Source organism: Protopterus annectens, chromosome 10.part0 (genome assembly GCF_019279795.1).
Source record: "Protopterus annectens isolate FY-2018-M chromosome 10.part0, PAN1.0, whole genome shotgun sequence".
NCBI classification, from domain to species: domain Eukaryota; kingdom Metazoa; phylum Chordata; order Ceratodontiformes; family Protopteridae; genus Protopterus; species Protopterus annectens.
In genome coordinates, this window is record NC_056744.1 from 1,427,074,107 (window position 1) to 1,427,091,584 (window position 17,478).

A 17,478-nucleotide genomic window follows, 5' to 3' on the forward strand; every position below is an offset into this window, starting at 1 on the left:
TTTATTTTGAGGATTAGGGAAGAAAGTTGTCAAATGGATGGATTGGTTGAGAGCCACACTGGACACCACTTTAGGCATAAAGGAAGGGTTAGTCCTGAGGGAAACACTGTCAGCATGGAAAATAATGAAGGGTTCCACAGCCATCAGTGCTTGTAACTCAGAAACTCTTCTAGCTGAAGTGATGGCTAGAAGCAAGGCTGTTTTCCAAGAGAGGAATTTTAACTCTGCTGAAGCAGCAAGCTCAAAAGGGGGAAGCGTGAGCTTTTCCAGTACAAAGTTAAGGTCCCAAGCAGGGGTGGGTGCTCTCCTTGGTAGCCTTAAGTTGTTTGCCCCTCTCAGGAACTGTTTGATGAGAGGGTGAGAGAATAGAGATGGCTCAGTATTGTAATGATCCGAGATGGCAGAGGCATGGATCTTAATGGAGGAGAAGGATAGGCCTCTGTGGAGTAGTTCTGCTAGGTAATCCAGGATTAGAGGTAAGGAGGGAAGTGCTGTGCCCTTTCCTTTAGACTGAATCCAAGAACAATACCTTTTCCACTTATCAGCATAGGATTTCCTAGTACTGGGCCTTCTGGTTTCAAGGATGACATCCAGCACCTGTTTGCTTTGGGTTGCTGGTGGAGTATTCAAGGAATAAGCCAGGCTGCAAGATTTAGGGTTTGCAATTGTGGATGCAAAATCTGTCCCTCCTGCCGAGAGAGCAGGGTTGGGGTCTGGTGTAGGTGCCAGGGTGGCACCGTTGTCAGGCTGCGCAGGAGTGGATACGTGGCCAGTCCGGGGCAATCAGAATTGTCCTTGGCCTGTCTTGTTTTATCTTGAGTAATACTCTTGAGAGAAAGGGCAGAGGGGGAAAGGCATAGATTGAGAGGTTTTCCCATTGAAGGGATAGGGCATCCACTTTTCAGACCCTGCTGTGAGGGTTCCTGGTGCAGAATTTGCTTAGCTGGTTGTTGTAGGGGGAGGCAATGAGATCCACCTCTGGGGTCCCCCATTTTTGAATCAGAAGGTTGAAGATGCTGGGCTCCAATCTCCACTCATGTGGGTCTAGGAGATTTCTGCTTAAGTCGCCTGCCAGTGAGTTTTGTTTGCCTGGCAGTAATTGAGCTTGTAGATGGACTTGGATGTCCAAGGCCGTGTTCCACAGGGCCATGGCTAACCTGCAGAGTGGGTAAGAATGAGTTCCCCCCTGCTTGTTGATGTACCACATAACTGTGGTGTTGTCTGTTTTTATCAGCAGCTGTCCTGGAAAAAGTAGGGATCCGAAAGCTGTCAGGGCATTCTGTACAGCTAGCATCTCTTTTTGGTTGATGTGCAGATGAATTTGACTTGGGATCCAGTGGCCCTCAATACATTTGCCAGCCATATGAGCCCCCCATGCATAGTCTAATGTGTCTGTGGTCAGGGTCTGGGAGGTGTGGGGTTGAGTAAAAGGCAGTCCCTTGTTGTGGTGGCATGCTTCTGCCCACCAAAGGAATTCTATCCTTAGACATGGTATGACAGGAATGACTGTTTCCAGGTCCTGAGAATGCTGGCACCAAATACTTTTTAAGTACCATTGAAGTTTCCTCATATGCAGTCTTGCATATGGAATTAGCAGTATACATGAGGCCATGAACCCTAGGGCTTGCAGTATTTTTCTTGCAGATAGCTGTGTTCTGATGGCCATTTGTTTGAAGTAGTCTGTCAGATAGACCTGTTTTTCTGAAGTGAGGTATGCCATCTGGGAAGTTGTGTCCAAGCTTGCTCCCAGGAATAGTCTTTTGACTGGGTACCAGTTGTGATTTCCTTTCATTGATGGTGTACCCCAATGAAGTGAGAAGGCTTTTTACAAATGCCAGGTGCTGAAGTACTAATTCCTGACTGCCCACCTGAATCAGGCAGTTGTCCAAGTACGGGTAAATTTGGATATTTCTCTGCCTGCAGTATGCAATGGCTGGAGCCAGGCATTTTGTGAATACCCTGGGCGCAGTAGATAAGCCAAAGGGAAGTGCAGAGAACTGATAATGCATAGACCCTGCCCTGAAACGTAGATACTTCCTGCATGACTCCCTTTATGGGTATGTGTAGATAGGCTTCTTTTAAGTCTAGGGTGACTAACTAAGCATCTTTGGCTAACATAGGGAGAAGCTGTTGCAGGGTAAGCACCTTGAATTTTGGTACTACCAGGAAGGTGTTGAGAATTGAAAGATCCAGGATTGGGCACCAAGAGCCCTCTTTCCTGGGTACCAGGAAGAGTCTGGAGTAGAATCCTTGATCCCTCTGTTCTACTGGAACAGGCTGAATAGCTCTGATATTGAGCAGGAAAAGTACTTGGTTTTGAGCCTCTGCCCACTGGTTTGGAGGAAGGTCTGGAAACCCGCTTGGGGTTGGCAGTGAATGGAAATAAAGTTTTTACCCCTGGGATACAATGTTGAGGACCCATCGGTACTGAGTGATGGACATCCAGTTTTTTGCATGAAGGGTAAGTTTTCCTCCTAGGGGCACAAGCAATTGGGCAGGGCTGGGAAGTAGAGTGAAGAAGTCATTGTGAGCTTTTTCCATAAGGAGGTGGCTTACCACTCTCTGCTTTAGCGGTGCTTGCTTAGATCTCCGCATACCCTGAGACTGTAGTCTGGGTGGTCTGTTTCTCCTGGGTTTTGGGAAGGCCTGGAGAGGGCTGGAAAGGACAAGTGTTTTGAAGGGCAATGCCTACTGTATCTAGGGGGTTGCACTTGTAGAAATTCTTTAACAGTCTGCATAGATTTAGCTTTTTCTTCCATCTTTTTAAGAACCTCTACTGCTTTGGTGCCAAACAAACAGTCCTTATTCAAAGGAGTGTCTAGTAATTTAGATTTGACATGACCTGGCAAGGTCTGCTCCTTCGGCCAAGCATGTCTTCTCAGTACAGAGCCAGTGACTGCTGCCCTGCAAGATGCTTCGAGGGTATCAAAGCCACATTGCAAAGCATGCTTACTGACTTGGTTTGCAGAGTGCATAAGCTCCTGCAATTCTTTATTTTCAGCACAATCTGGAAAAGTTACCACTGTTTGTTTAATAAGTTTCATAATATGTTTCTGGTATTTCAGCATGTGAAACTGGCAATTCAATGCCCTGATAGCAAGAGTTGCAGAGGTATATACCTTCTTACCCCATCTGTCCAAAGTTCTGGAATCCCTGTATGAAGCGGTGGGATTATTGGCTGTAGTAACCTTAATATCTTTAGGCCCCTGGGAAATGATCTCTGGGTCAGATAGGGGGTATAGCTAAAGGCCTGTGCTGAGGCAACTCTAAAAATTCTCTGAGTCTCTTTTTGGACTGAGGATAGTCTTGGCATTCCCAATGGAAATGCTCTCTTAAAGTATACAAGGTTTCACCAAAAGAAAAATCCTCTGGAGGGGAGGCAGAGGAAATGGATTCCTCTGCATCCGAATCCTCATAGGCTAAGGGCATATCTTCATAATCATAAAAGTCAGAGTCATCGGTCTGTAGAACCTGAACGGGACTGGATTCTCTGTCTCTTTGCAGGGGAATGCTGACTTCCCCTAATCAGCATAATGAGGTCTTCAGCCATTCTAAGCATTTGTTTTTGTGGCATGGGTGCCTGAGCATGTGCTTTGGTCGTCGGTTTTCTAGGCGTAGTGCATATTCTGGGCCTAAGAAACTCGGTAGTTTTGGTTAGAAATTAAGTTGTCATTTTTTTTCGAACATCGGTAGAGCAAAAAACTGCCGCAGAAGCCGGTGCCACCATCCAAGGTAGAGACATCCACTGGTTCCATAGTCGAAGAAGCATCTCGTGGCATACCGGACTCCGAATGGGTCTCAGCAGAGGCCTGCGAATCCACTGAAGCAGGCATCAGGGGCTGCAAAGGCACCTCACTGAGTATCGGCGGACTGGCGACTAGCTTAACGGAAGCGTCAGAGGCAGTTTTGGACTTATGCGGTCTGTCTCTGTCATTATCCTTACGTTTTTTTCAGAAAATCGGTAGTCGGATGGCTTACCGAAGCCAATTCAGAATACGGAGATCGAGAGTGAAAGAATTTAGCGACAAAGAGAGCCCGACGATGAATGGTTCAGGCGTTAAACAAGGTACAAAACAGACAGCGAGTGACGTCGTGGTCTGGGCCTAAACAGGTGACGCAGTAAGAATGAATATCTCTGTGAGGTATTTGCTTTCCACAGGCAAGACAATTGTTAACTTTTTCTGATATCAGTTAGAGCAAGAAAAAAGTATCCCCAACGGGGTACTTTAGCTTTAGAAGACTTCAGGATTATTCAATTCGAAAACAAAAAATTCAGGTAGCAGCTGACTGGCACATGCAAAATGCTTCTGCTTCGGGCTCCTCCTTGGCAAGAAAGATGGATGTAATGGCGTCGGCTGCCTGTTTTTATACCCCTGACGACCTGATGTCAGGGAAGAAGTGACAGCATCTGACACAGATATACTAGGTCTCTGGTATTCTGGCCGACTGAGGGCTACCTGCAGGCAGATAACCCAAGTGCGATGACAGCAACAGTGAAACATGAAGAACATCTATAAGTCAGTCTTGTAACTTGCAATGATAAGCTCCCTCACTCACAAGTCTGTGGTCAGCCTTTAAAGTAGGAAAGACTTTTCCTAAGTGGTGTTGGGGTAATGAAGCAATGGAACGGGTCAGAGATGACAGCTTAATTGGTGCAGGGATATGGGCACAAACCCTCTGATGTACTACCACATTTTCCTCGCAAAATATCGATGGTCAAAATGGCAGGGTTCGACCGAGAGAATAATGGGAGAGACACCACAACAATGGTAATCAAGCCTACCAGAACAAAAGTAAAAGACTTGGTCAACCTAGACATTTTTCAAAGGAAAACAATTTCTTCACCGGGCCTGCAGCTTCCTGCACAATAACTGTAAGAGTATCCAAGGAAGTAGAGTTTTACCTACAGTCATGCAGCATACACTGGTTCTCTGTGGACACCTGAGAATAGGTATCCAAATGCAATGCAATGCAGCAGACAATGCAATACAGGACTGTGAAATGTGAGACTTATGTATCCCACTGTCAGTCTCCAAATAGTAAGCAGCTAGGAATATTACAGAAGGATATGCTTGAACTGGGATCAGGTAAATGTGTGCCTCTCCACGAATGACACTCTCAAGCCCTCATAGGACTCATGTAGTAACAAAGTTTTTTTTTTTTAAAGATTTTTAAAATAAAATCACAAGCAAAAAAAAAGAGAGAGATTTCAACAGCAAATAACAGCAGAGCTCTATAAAAGAGCAGAAAAACTCTCACTTATGGGCACTTACTGCAACTTTCTAGACAACCTGAATGAACCAATGGACAGATGTGCATTTGCTCCATGTAAAAAAACAAAGCAAAAAAATGAAAAACTGGCATAAGTGACATGGAAAACTTCTGACCCTAGAAAGGTGATATCCAAAGCTCTGAAAGTCAGGCTGGATAGTCAGATATCTCCCTGAGGTACAATCTCCATTCATAATGGATGGAAAATATATCAGCTCAATGTAAGTAAGTCCTGTGAGCTCCAAACTTCTGAAATGCTTTCTCTGAAAACGTATTCAGTGAAATTAATTTTGTCCTTTCTTCACTACTGGTTGACTATGGAAAAAGTATTTACACGTTAGGGCAGTGTGGGGTGGGGGTGAGGCTAGAATTGCTGAATGTCTTTGTCAGCAAAGCCATTTCAAAGGTTAGGAATGCACTGAAATTACTTCTAGACAGCTGATACGTCAGTAGTGATCCTTATAAAGCACATTTTCTATTTCTCAATACCCGAGCCATAGCAAGATGGGGCAAAGGGGATTGCTGCTCCAGGCACAAGCTGCTAATGAAACATGATTAACACTGTAGAACAGGAGCTTTTCTGTCTCTACTGGCAAGGACAGATAAGCCTCAAAAAGTCTATGTAATTATTAAGCAGCAGGAAGTGCAATTGCTGCTTAAATGTCATTCAGTCAGGCTTGCAATTGCTGTAAGGGGTGCAATCAGTAATGCATAACAGTTTTTTATCCTTTCTTGACTTGCAAGGCTGGAAGCAATACTGGAAATCATGTATACAGTCATTACTACAATTGTGACTGCTTAAATGACTGGGCAGGGGGCTTGTATGGATCAACTGGTACTTCTACAATTCTGATATCACTACTGTCATTCAGTCAATGTCTGTGTGTTGCGTACTTTAACAGCAACTATACACCTCCTTCCTACATTTTATGAAAAGATACAGCAACAAGCCGCTCATTCCTTATTCCGAAGAACTCTTCTGGAGGGAGGTGTCAGTTGGTGGCATTGCCCACACTGCCAAATGACCTAGCTATATCGCTGCTCTATAGTAAAAAGACTACATAGTCCTTTTCTGTACTGCTGATTTAAAATTTTCTTATAATAATCAATATACATTTTTTACTAAAATATGATAAAGATCCCTCATTAACATTATGAATGCTTACATAAATAATATTCACAAGAAAATAATTAACAGAAACATAGCAGCAAGTTGTGAGACATGAAGCAAAACTGCATTAGCGAATCTTAATAAGCACCACAGCTTACCTTCTCCTGGAAAATGATGCTGCTGCTGATGCAGATGAAATATCAGGCTCCCATTCATCATTGGGGTCATAAAAAATATCATCATCTTTGTTGCCAGCATGTGTCTATAACAAATATAAAGCTCTTATCACCTGAAATGTCTTTTAACAATACCTTTTTAGCAACAGACAACAAAAAAATAGGCATATTCAAGTGTAGACATTCACTATTTTAAACACAGTTTTTCTGATTTCAACCATTGTCTGTAAGGAGTAACAATATTTTATCAGCATTTTAAAATGCTGTACAGCAACTACAACATAAGAAAAAGACTGACTTTAAAGTTTGGAACACAGCTGACTGACTACTGTTTTTTCTGGCGTAATCATATGTGCCTATTAGCTGAATGGTGATGTCAATCTTTTATAAATGGTATCTTAACGCACAAAAAAATAATGTGACCAGAATTTTTGCACTTATTTCAAAGAGGAACAAGTTGCTTCCTGTAGTCTAGGATCTGAACCCCTCAATCTTCATTTGCCTAATGCGTGAACGTGAGCAGGTCATTTATCCAGCATTTTGTAGTAAATGAGAAATTGGGCTTGGCTCCTCAATAGACTCCTTGACTGTTTGCTTAGTAACTTCATGTAAACCTATATCTCAATCTGTCGTGTCGTATGCTACAAAACATATTTGCGCTGAGAGCATAGTCTGTAAATCAGAGGTCAGGGCTATTTCCTTCAAATGGTATTCTTAGTATGGAGTTATAATGCACATTTTCTTTACTCATTATACCTCCCTCCCTTTTTTACTGGACGGTGCAGTGGTGCAGAAGTAGCATTTCCACTTCACAGCAAGAGGTTCTCCAGTTCAATTCTCAGCCGGGGTGCATTCTGTGCAGTGTCTGCATGTCCTCCCTGTGTTTGTGCGAGTTTCCTCCCACATTACAAAGACATCTGGAGCATTTCTCCCAGATCCTTTGATGAAAATTGCCTTCGTTCCAAGTCGCACTTTCCCAGTAAACAAATGTAAGCAAATTTTAAATAAATAAATAAAATTATCTGGCCAAAAGTTCCTTACAGCATTTCCTACCAATTAAATAAAGTAAGAACTTCCATAACCTCGCCTTGTCTCATACACATAGGTTCATAGGTAGGTACTAGGCTATTGGCCCTAGGGCCTATACAAGCCTAGCCAAAAAGGTACCCTGGCTTTCACCACCCAAGAAAATAATTTTCCTGTGCCCCTGTCGAGCAGAACCACAGAGGTGATCCCCGGGTTTATTTCCTATTTCCCATCCAATCATCAAGATTTTTCTTGAAGAGTGCTAATGAGGAGCTTTGTTTGATATAGATAGGTAGTTTGTTCCAGAGTGTGGGAAGTCTCTGGGACAGCAATCTATACTTCCAGCATGTTCTGTTTATTGTGGTGACAAGGTTTAGGTCCCTAGAGTGTGTAGCTTGGAGGGATTGGGATTTCTTTAAGTGGAGCATGTCCAACAGCTCTGGGTTTGACATAGCTTTGTATGTTAGGCAGAGATCGCCTCTGAGTAGGCGATATGTGACGGAGTAAAGCTGGAGTTTTTTGAGACGGTCTGCACAGGGCATCTGTTTGAGGCCAGTAATCCTCTGTTGTGAGGTATTTCTGCGGCCTTTCCAGTTGTTGTAGATGTCTTGTGAGCTACATACCAAAAGGGGCTTTGTACTCTATAATAGGTCTAATAAGTGAGGAGTAGAGGGGAACAATGACCTCTTTTTTTCTGGATGAGAAACCTTTTGTGATGAGGTGTGCCATGTAGAAGGATTTCCTGACTATTGTGGTGATGTGATTATCAAAGGAGAGGCTACTGTCCACCTGTGTCCCAAGGTCTCTTATCACACTTTCGGTGTTAAGTAGACTACCAGCTATGTGGTAGCTCATAGGTACAAAGTTTTTACCAAAGAGGATGACAATGCACTTTTTTGCACTGAGCTTGAGGCCATGGCTTTGACACCAGGCATCTGTCTCAGTGAGGCCCTTTTTGTAGGATGTCCACATAGTTAGGAGTTTCAATTATGGCTCCTAGTTTGCAGTCATCCGGGGCAGTCATGGTGGTGCAGCGGTTAGCGTTGTCGCCTCACAGCAAGAGGTTCCTGGTTTGATCTTTGGCTGGGGTGCCTTCTTTCCGGAGTCTGCATGTCCTCCCTGTGGTCGCGTGGGTTTCCTCCGGGTGCTCCGGTTTCCTCCCACATCCCAAAGACATGCTGTAGGTGGATTGGACACACTAAATTGGCCCTAGGTATGAGTGCATGTGTGTGCCTTCTGTGAAAGTTTGGGTGCTGGGCTGGCAACTCGACACCGTAAAACTCCATTGCCAATCATGAGCGGACATGTGATCCACTGTGGCGACCCCTAACTGGGAAAAGCCGAAAGAAGAAGAAGTTGTTTGCAGTCATCCGCGAACTTCATTAGCCAAAGGCCTTCTGTGTTAGCCTGTACTTCAGAAATGTAGATACCAAACAGGAGAGGACCCAGGACTGAACCCTGTGGTACTCCACTTATCACTGGTCTGAAGTCGGATTTGGAGTCTGCTACTTTCACAGTGTGGGTTCTGTCAGTGAGCCAGTTGGCAACCCATCTTGTAACATAGGGATTTATACCTAGATTAGTGAGTTTATCTATAATTCCAGAGTGGAGGATGGTGTCAAAAGCCTTGGTGAGATCTAGATAGGCTGTGTGAACCACCCTACCCTCGTCTATGGCTTTGGTGACTGCTTCAAAGAAGTTAATCAGGTTTAGGAGACATGATTTGCCTTTTACAAACTTGAACTAGGTGTGGTCCAGAGTTTGGAGATTACCAATGTCTTTGTTTATAAGTTCCATGATGATATCTTCCATGGCCTTGCAGACCAGGCTCATTAGGCTAATGGGGCGGAAGTTCCCGGGGTCGGTGGTGGCTCCCCCTTTGTGTAGTGGTAGCGCCATTCAGTGGGCACAAAGCCTGAGGTGAGGCTATGATTGAACATGGTGCTTAGGTAGGGGTGCCAGTTCATTCTGTAGTTCATGTAGAATGCAGCCTGGGATGTTGTCAGGTCCCATGGATGCTGTGTTCTTGGCTTTGGAGAGTGTGGTTTTTACCTGTGCAGCCGTGATTACAGGAACTTTGCATTCTTCCAGTACAGAGATGGGTCCTTTAGGGGGTGGGGGTGGGGTAAAGTTAGCAATGAAACTATCTGCCAGGATGTTGGCAATATCAGTTGGTTCTGTATATTTAGTGCCATTGTGCTGTAACTCAGAGCAGATCTGAATGTTGCCATTGAGATTCTTGACATAGCTATAGAATGCTTTGTGTTGTCTTTAGAATCAGTGGTGATTTTATTTTCATAACTAGCTTTGGAGGATTTTATGAAGGATCTCAGCTTCTTACTGAGGCTCACCAGGGAGTTCTTCCAGTCATGGTATTTTACTCTTTTTTGCAACAGTTTATTTCTATATATATATATATATATATATATATATATATATACATACAGAGAGACAGACAGACAGACACACATACACACACACACACACACACACACACACACACACACACACACACACACGAAAAAAAATGGAAGAACGGGTACATTCTGGGAAGGCACGCTGTGACATTACTATATATGCAGCTTCCAGAAATTACTTGTATTTTTGACATTCAAAAGTAAATAACAGAAAAGCTAATACACTATCAGTTGATCTAAGTGGATCCCACCTTAATGGGTCAAAAATTGGGTTCAAACTCTCCACCAGTCACAATTTGATACTATTTTCTCAAAAGCTCCAATGATTGAGGGCATGTTCGTTCACAGTCAGCTCAGACTGTGATGTCATGTGCCAATTACATAAGCATGCTTAACTCTTCCACGTGTCGGTTTGATCCTAACCAATGAGAATTACTGCAAATTAAAAAATAACAAAGATCATCCGACTTCTACACTGCTGTCAAATAACATGCATGCACATACTTGCCCACACAGCAACTCTGTCAGGGTATAAGGAGATGGAGGTCATTCAAGGAACTAAGACTATCAGAGGGCTGAGTATTAAAGTATAGATAAAGAAGCCCTACTCCTAAAGTTGTGTACAGGACAAAGATCAAACAAGAAACTGTACATAATCTCATAGGATAGTATTTAACAGCAATCTAAACAATGCTAAGGAAAAATGCCCAAAATTCCAACAAACAAACTATCTCATTAAAATTTAATAAACCTCCACAATATCTAATTATTAGCAAGTTTAATGATTCAGTCTAATATATAGAGTCCATAAAGTCCAGTTATCCATTGTCTTCTGTCTCAATCTCAATTTCAAACTGAAAACAAGTTTTGAAAGGGAGAGATATACTCTCCATTCCCATTTGATGGTGATGCGTACTTTGCTTCTAACATTTTAAGATCAAGTCACTCTTATGCTTATCTGTCAGTTTAAAATTCTTCAATCCTATTAAGAACAACGCAAGAGTAAAAGAAACAAACCATAAACAGAGCTTATTGCAGATTACTTACTGACCATACTTAAAATCAGTTAATCCCTAACATTTCCAGAAAATGTGTAACTAACCACCCACCATCCCTTTGCAACATTTTGGCATACCAGGCAATCAAAAACATCTGAGAGAGTCAATCTGGGATTAAAAGTCTTTAAAATGAATCCATCAGCAGGGGAAAAAATTAATACTTTCTAGAAAGTGTTGCATACTTTGAAGCATGCACCAATTTGCTCCTAATGCCAACTGTGTCAATTACCTAGTGCCTAGATATCACTACTAATAAATAATATAACCAGCTGACCATCCCTGTCTCCATAAGAGCCCAAAGAGTTACTGTACAGAGTTGCAAAATAACTACGAAGCCTATTTGAAGAAATCTCTATATGCATTTAATTACTGATGAAATGTCCGCAATGCTTCCAGTTCCATAAGAATAATGTCTTTCCAAATTGCCCTGTAATCATTTATTAAAATTCCCTAACAGTATCTTAAGCTTGGCCACCTTCACACAGTATTCTAGATTGAGTCCACCCTATGTAAAGAGGGAAAGTGAGCATATTCCACTAAATTATGCCCCTATTCCACATCCTACTCCACCAAATAAGTTCCAAACCAAATTATTTTTTAAGTCCCGAAAGAAATGGCAAAAGAACTAAGAAAAAGTCTAAACATGAAGTTTTCTTAGCAAACTCCTTTGCTTTCCTAATACTATTTTTGACACCAGACCTGCCAATGTAATCTGAGAACCCACCAGTTTCACTCTTAAATAAATAATTTGGTTAGACTCCACTAAAAAGGATAACACATCTACTAGCTCTTGACTTTGAGCATAAATTAACGCTATGTACTCCGCATAACTAGGCATCTGTGTTGCTTATTTTCGTATGGGTTATGGATCCGACCTCACATCCGACTCGGCTGCATTCTACAGACTTTGGATCCAATTCTCAAGCTCCTCCCTTTATCTGTCTATCTATAATCCCCTAGTCCATCCCCAGTACCTCAGATCAAGTTTGCTGCCTTAAACGTCTCAGTATATAAAAGTAGAAAAGAGTAATTAAACCAGGGCTCAAACCTGGAACTACAGGTTCCAAAAGATCCATTAGGTCTCTCCAGAAGATGACAGGAAGGGGTACAGAAGGAGGGGAGTTGAGGAAGAATGAAAATGGATAACACAAATGCCTAGTTATGGTGAGTACATAACTTTAATATCTGATGTTGTCCTCTTCATTTTTCCTCAGTGTATGGGACAGAGTGCCCAACTATGTAAATCTTGGGTGGTACTCAAGGAAGGGTATTCCAGAACTGCTAAACCGAAAGAAGCACTTCTTCTGGACTGAAAGAAACACTGCTTCTGAAAATGATGTCCAATTTGTAATGAGTAATAAAGGTATGAACATTAGACCAAGTGGTTGCTGCACAAATATTGTCAATGGAAATTCTAGACCAGAAGGCAGATGAAGTGTCCAAGGATCTAGTTGAATGGCCTTAGGTGGTTTTGGTAGGGAGAAGCCTTGTTCAGAATATATCCAGGAAATGCAATTAGTTATCCATTTGGCCAATGTAACTTTAGAAATTGGAGAACCCAGTAGACTTGGTGAAAGAGAGACAAACAGTTGGTCCATTTTTCTGAAATCTTTTGTTCTGTCAGTAGAAACGTAGTTGTCTCTGGACATCTAAAAGATGCAACATGTATTCACTCTTGTTTGAAAATTTTGGAAAGAAAACTGGTAAGTGAAAAGTTTGATTTATATATGATTCAGAAGCCACTTCTGGTAGGAAAGAAGGACTGGTTCATAAGGTAACCATGTCTTTATGAAAAACAATGCAAGGAGCTTTCAGTGAAAGAGCCTGGAGTTCATAAATGCTTTAAACAGAAGTAATAGCAGCTAAAAAGACTGTTTTCCAAGACAGAAATTTTAAGGCAGTTTTTGCTGAAGGTTCAAAGGGTTGTGAGTTTAGTCTTGGAATACTACTGTTAAATCCGAGAGAGGTGACGGATCTTTCACTGGGGGTCTGAACAGAAAGGTACCCTTCAGAAAAGCCTTACATAATTTGGAAGCAGCCAAGCAGGAAGCATTGTCTCCTGAGTGAAAATTTGATATGGCTGCAAAATGTACTTTGACTATAGAAAAGCTAGCACCTTCTTTAAAAAGAGAAGCTAAAAACTCCAGTACAGAAGAAATAGGGACAATAAAATGATCAAAGGCATTTTCAGGACCCAAACTGAAAATATTTTCTATTTGCACGTGTAAATTCTTTTAGTGGTGTCTTTCTATGAGAACAAAAGTATACCACTAACTGGAGAAGAAAGCCTGGGCATTTTAGCTATTAATGGAAATGGAGAAACCATGCAGTTAGTTTGAGGGCTGGGATACTGGGATGTTTTATCCCTGTGGAATGTGACAGAAGGTCTGGACTGGAGTCAGTATCCAAGGAGGATAATGAAGATGAGATCAAAGAAAGGGAAAATGGACCTGGCAAGGCCTGAAGTGGGCAATGAGGATAACCGAGCTCTTCAATCGGCTGGCTTTCTGTCACAATTTTGGCAGCAGAGGTACTAGGGGAACGATGTAAAGGAGACTGGAGAGCCAAATGTGGACTAGAGCATCTCATGGTGACTTCCCCTTGGAGAGGAAGATCAGGGCAAAGTACCTGCTGCATTTGTTCATGTGTGGAGAAGTGAAAAGATTGCAGTAAGGATGGCTCCAACAACTGAAAATTTTGTCTGCCACTGACTGATTGAGAGACCACTTGTGATGCATCAGAATGGAACTTCTGAGCTTGTCCACTACCGTGTTGGATCTCCCCAGAATGTGCATTGCTAGCAGAAAGAGGTTAGAGAAGATTACCCATTGCCACACTCTCATAGCATCTCAGTAGAGGGGCTAAGATCAAGTTCCCCCTTATTTGTTGATGTATCAGACCACAGGCATGTTGTCAGTTTGGATAGCAATGGTCTCTAGACAGAAAACATCTTGAAATGACTGCAGTGCTGGTAGGACTGCTCTCATCTCCAGGATACTGATATGCAAATTTGTCTCTTGGGGGAACTATGTGCCTTGGACCATCCTTCCCAAAAAAATGCCACCCCACCCCAGTTGGAAGATGCCCGTGGTCACTGTGGCTATTGGGGGAGACAGAATGAAGGAGCAACCTTTGTAAATGTTGTCTGACTGGATCCACCAGTTGTCTGACTAGGAAGGATAGGGCCTGTCGTAAATTAGACCACTGAACAGCTAGAGCCCATTGAAGAACATGCCTATAATAATATGCTAATGGGACTAATACTATAGAAGCTGCCATGGAACCTAGGGCCAGAAGGACAAGTCTGGCAGGAGGAGCAGGATGAGACAAAATTTGATAAATCTGAGACATGATTGTGCGTATGTGATGAGGAGGTAAAGAAGCAATTTGTCTTATTGTGTTTAGATGAGCACCAATGAACTCCAGGCTCTGTACTGGTAACAAGATTTGAAAATATTGACTGCAATGCCTAGTGACTGGCAAATTCTGAACAAATAATGCCAGGAATATTCTAGGTGATACAGGGCTGGGGTGATGAAAAGACCACCTAGGTATGGAAACACTCGAAATCCTTGCAGTCTTAGTTGAGCTGTTACCACTGCCATACATTTGGTAAACATCCTGGAGGCTGTGGTGAGTCCACAAATTAAGGCTCTGAACTGACAGTGTCTGGCTCCCAACCAAAAGCACAAGTGTCTCTGGGAGCATCTGTTTATTTTTGATGTGATAGTACACATCCTGAAGATTGACTGAGCACATCCAATTGTCCTTGTGTGAAAGAGGTAGAATGGACTGAACTGTGACCCTTTAGAAATTTGATTTCCTCACAAATTGGTTCAGGTTGTTTAGATCCAAAATTGGTCTCAGGTTCCCTGTCTTATTTGGCACTAAAAAGAACCTTGAGTAAGTTCTGAATTCTCTCTGGTCTGGTAGGACCTCCTGGATGACTTTTCCAGCAATTTCTGAATTTCGTGAGCTGCAGCTTCTCTCTGACTAGGTGGAATGTCAAGAAGCTTTCGTCTTTGGAAGTGGGCATTTGGGAAAATGGTATAAAGTAACATCGGAATATTATTTTTAGCAGCCAAACATCTTTTTTTTAGAGCAGCCAAGGTGTCTGGGTGCAAGGACAAGCATCCCCCAACTGCCTCCAGAGGTGGGCAGTTAGGGAACACTTCAGGAGCACTGAAAGGGTCTATCCATAAAGGAATCTCAGAAACTCTAATTTTGTGGGCCTCCTCTGTCATGAGAACAGTGTCTTCCATTTCAACTCCCTCATCTGCCTCTGAGGGAGTTATATCCACATGAATCCTAGAAAGATCCCCGAGATTTAAAGAACCACATTTTCTTGCCACCTCTTTGATTGCTTGAAAAGGACTGTTGAGGGTAGAAAAGCAAATCCCTACAGCAGAGTCTTTCCTACCTGTTCACAGAAGGAACAAGTTTCTTTCACAGATGATGTTCTATTAAAAGCAGAACTGATGAAAGAAGATTTGAAAGGCTCAACAAAATCAAATAGCATCTAGGCATATCTCCTTATGGTAATGCCCAAACCAGCGGCCCATGAGGTGCCTTCTTTTGCATGAGAAATCAACTTCATGGATGCTCTGGAACTAAATAAAAGAGTGGCCATCTGTGAAGATGATCTTTTGTAATCCTCTGTGGGCATGGACTCCCGAGAGACATTTTGAGAATTCCTTGGTCAAAAGCCCCTTAAGTATCGTAAAGTGCACAATATAGTTCATGGACCTCAAGGCAAAGGTTGCTGAAGCAAACACTCACTTTCCAAACCTGTCCAATGCCCTGCACTCTCTGTTAGGGGGGTGGACAGAGCAGCTCCATTCTGCTAGCTCCTTCTTGGTGGCTGCCAGCATAACCATTGCATCATCAGGGACTGCTTTGCTCCAATGGGGTTTATCCTTTGAAACAGCTAAAATTCTGTCTGTATGGCGTAGGACAGTTTCAACAGAACCTGGTTCCTTCCATACCCAACAACAGACTAGGTCGATAAGATCAGCGTGGGGAGTCACCCAAGATGTAGACGGGCCAGCACCAAAAGCCTTCAGAAATACTGACTCCACAGGGGAAGGATTATCTGATAACTGACCACCTTTTTGCTTAAGAATTTCCAAAATGTCTCCCAAAGAGATGTCATCAGGTGGTGATCTGGGGGACCTTTCACCTTTGTCAAAGTCAGTATTTTCGGTGAGATATTCTGATGGGGAATCTATGTGCCTCCTTTTACACATTCTGTTTCAGTGAACCTCCTCAGCGGCAAGGTCTGGGGAGGTGTCCAAAGAGATGGTTAGTTTTTCCATGGGAATTGTCTTGATGCTAGCTGATACTGGCTGCCCCTGTGGAGTAGGTCTGATGGGATCAGAGCTCGGAACCACAGAGGGAAAGGGTGTAGGATCTCAGGATGTACAACAGACTGGATCTCTTAAATGAGACCAGGAGAAGCTGTGACTGGCCTCACCACAGCCAAGGCTCTCTAAGACAGCAGATCACAACTTTGTCCGGATCAGTACCTCGAGGGGGGAGCCAGACCCGAGCTATCTAGCTCAGAGGCTCCAATGGGCAAGGCTGGATCTGACATCATCGGAGTACATCCCGACCCCATAGATCCGACACCAATACTTCAGCTCTGAGACTTGTCCCAATCTGAAGGAACAGGAGCAGAACTAGTCAGGGAAATTGTTGGGGTTGAAGATGTAATTCTCTTTGGCTCCGATACTGGTAATTTTGGAACTCTCAGAACCTGGGTCTCTGAAACCAATGGACGGATTGGAGAAGGAGATACAACTGTATGGGTGTGGACAGATTGGAGAAGGAGATACATCTCTATGGGTGGTGGCATGATGGGTCACAGAGCCAGTGGGAGACAGAGCTGGTATAACTCCCATCTGGAACTGAGCTCTAAAGAACTTTCTCATCATATCCACTTCAGCTTGAGAGCGACTCCTGGAGGTCCTGACCATTCAGGTGGTGGACTGAGGTCCGGAGTGTTTCCTCGGAGTTTGCATCAGAGGGCAATGGAGGTGAGGAGAAATAGGGTCGACAACGAATTCAGGGGAGTGAGTTCTCGGCTTATGAGAAGAATGGATTCGATGGTTTCAGATCCATGGGTTGAATAGAAAGACTGCATGAGATGGCAATCAGATCTGAAGGCTTAGGATCTGAAGTTTTTCTTTTTGGATCTGACAAAGTCAGATCCTAAGATCTCTGTATTTTGTGAGGAGGCTCCAAGGATGAAGTTGTCTTAGGAGACTTAGGCAGAGATCTTTTCTTGTGATCCAACGGAGCTTAGATGATTTGCTGATGGTTTGACCCCTGATGGAGGAAGAACAGAAAGAGGGTAGTAACCATTTAAGAACTAATTTTTCCATCTGTATGCTATAGCCGTGTTGTTAAACACAGCACAG

The 17,478-nt window shown here is 43.0% G+C and overlaps 1 protein-coding gene across 1 annotated transcript in view; it reads right to left on the minus strand.

The window, feature by feature from the left end:
* Positions 1-17,478, minus strand: part of KIF14 (kinesin family member 14) — a 2,369,812-nt gene that overhangs the window by 367,088 nt on the left and 1,985,246 nt on the right. Inside the window, exon 22 of the mRNA XM_044086046.1 lies at positions 6,541-6,644. Coding sequence (XP_043941981.1) covers positions 6,541-6,644 — 104 coding nt within the window. The remainder of the gene's footprint in view (positions 1-6,540; positions 6,645-17,478) is intronic.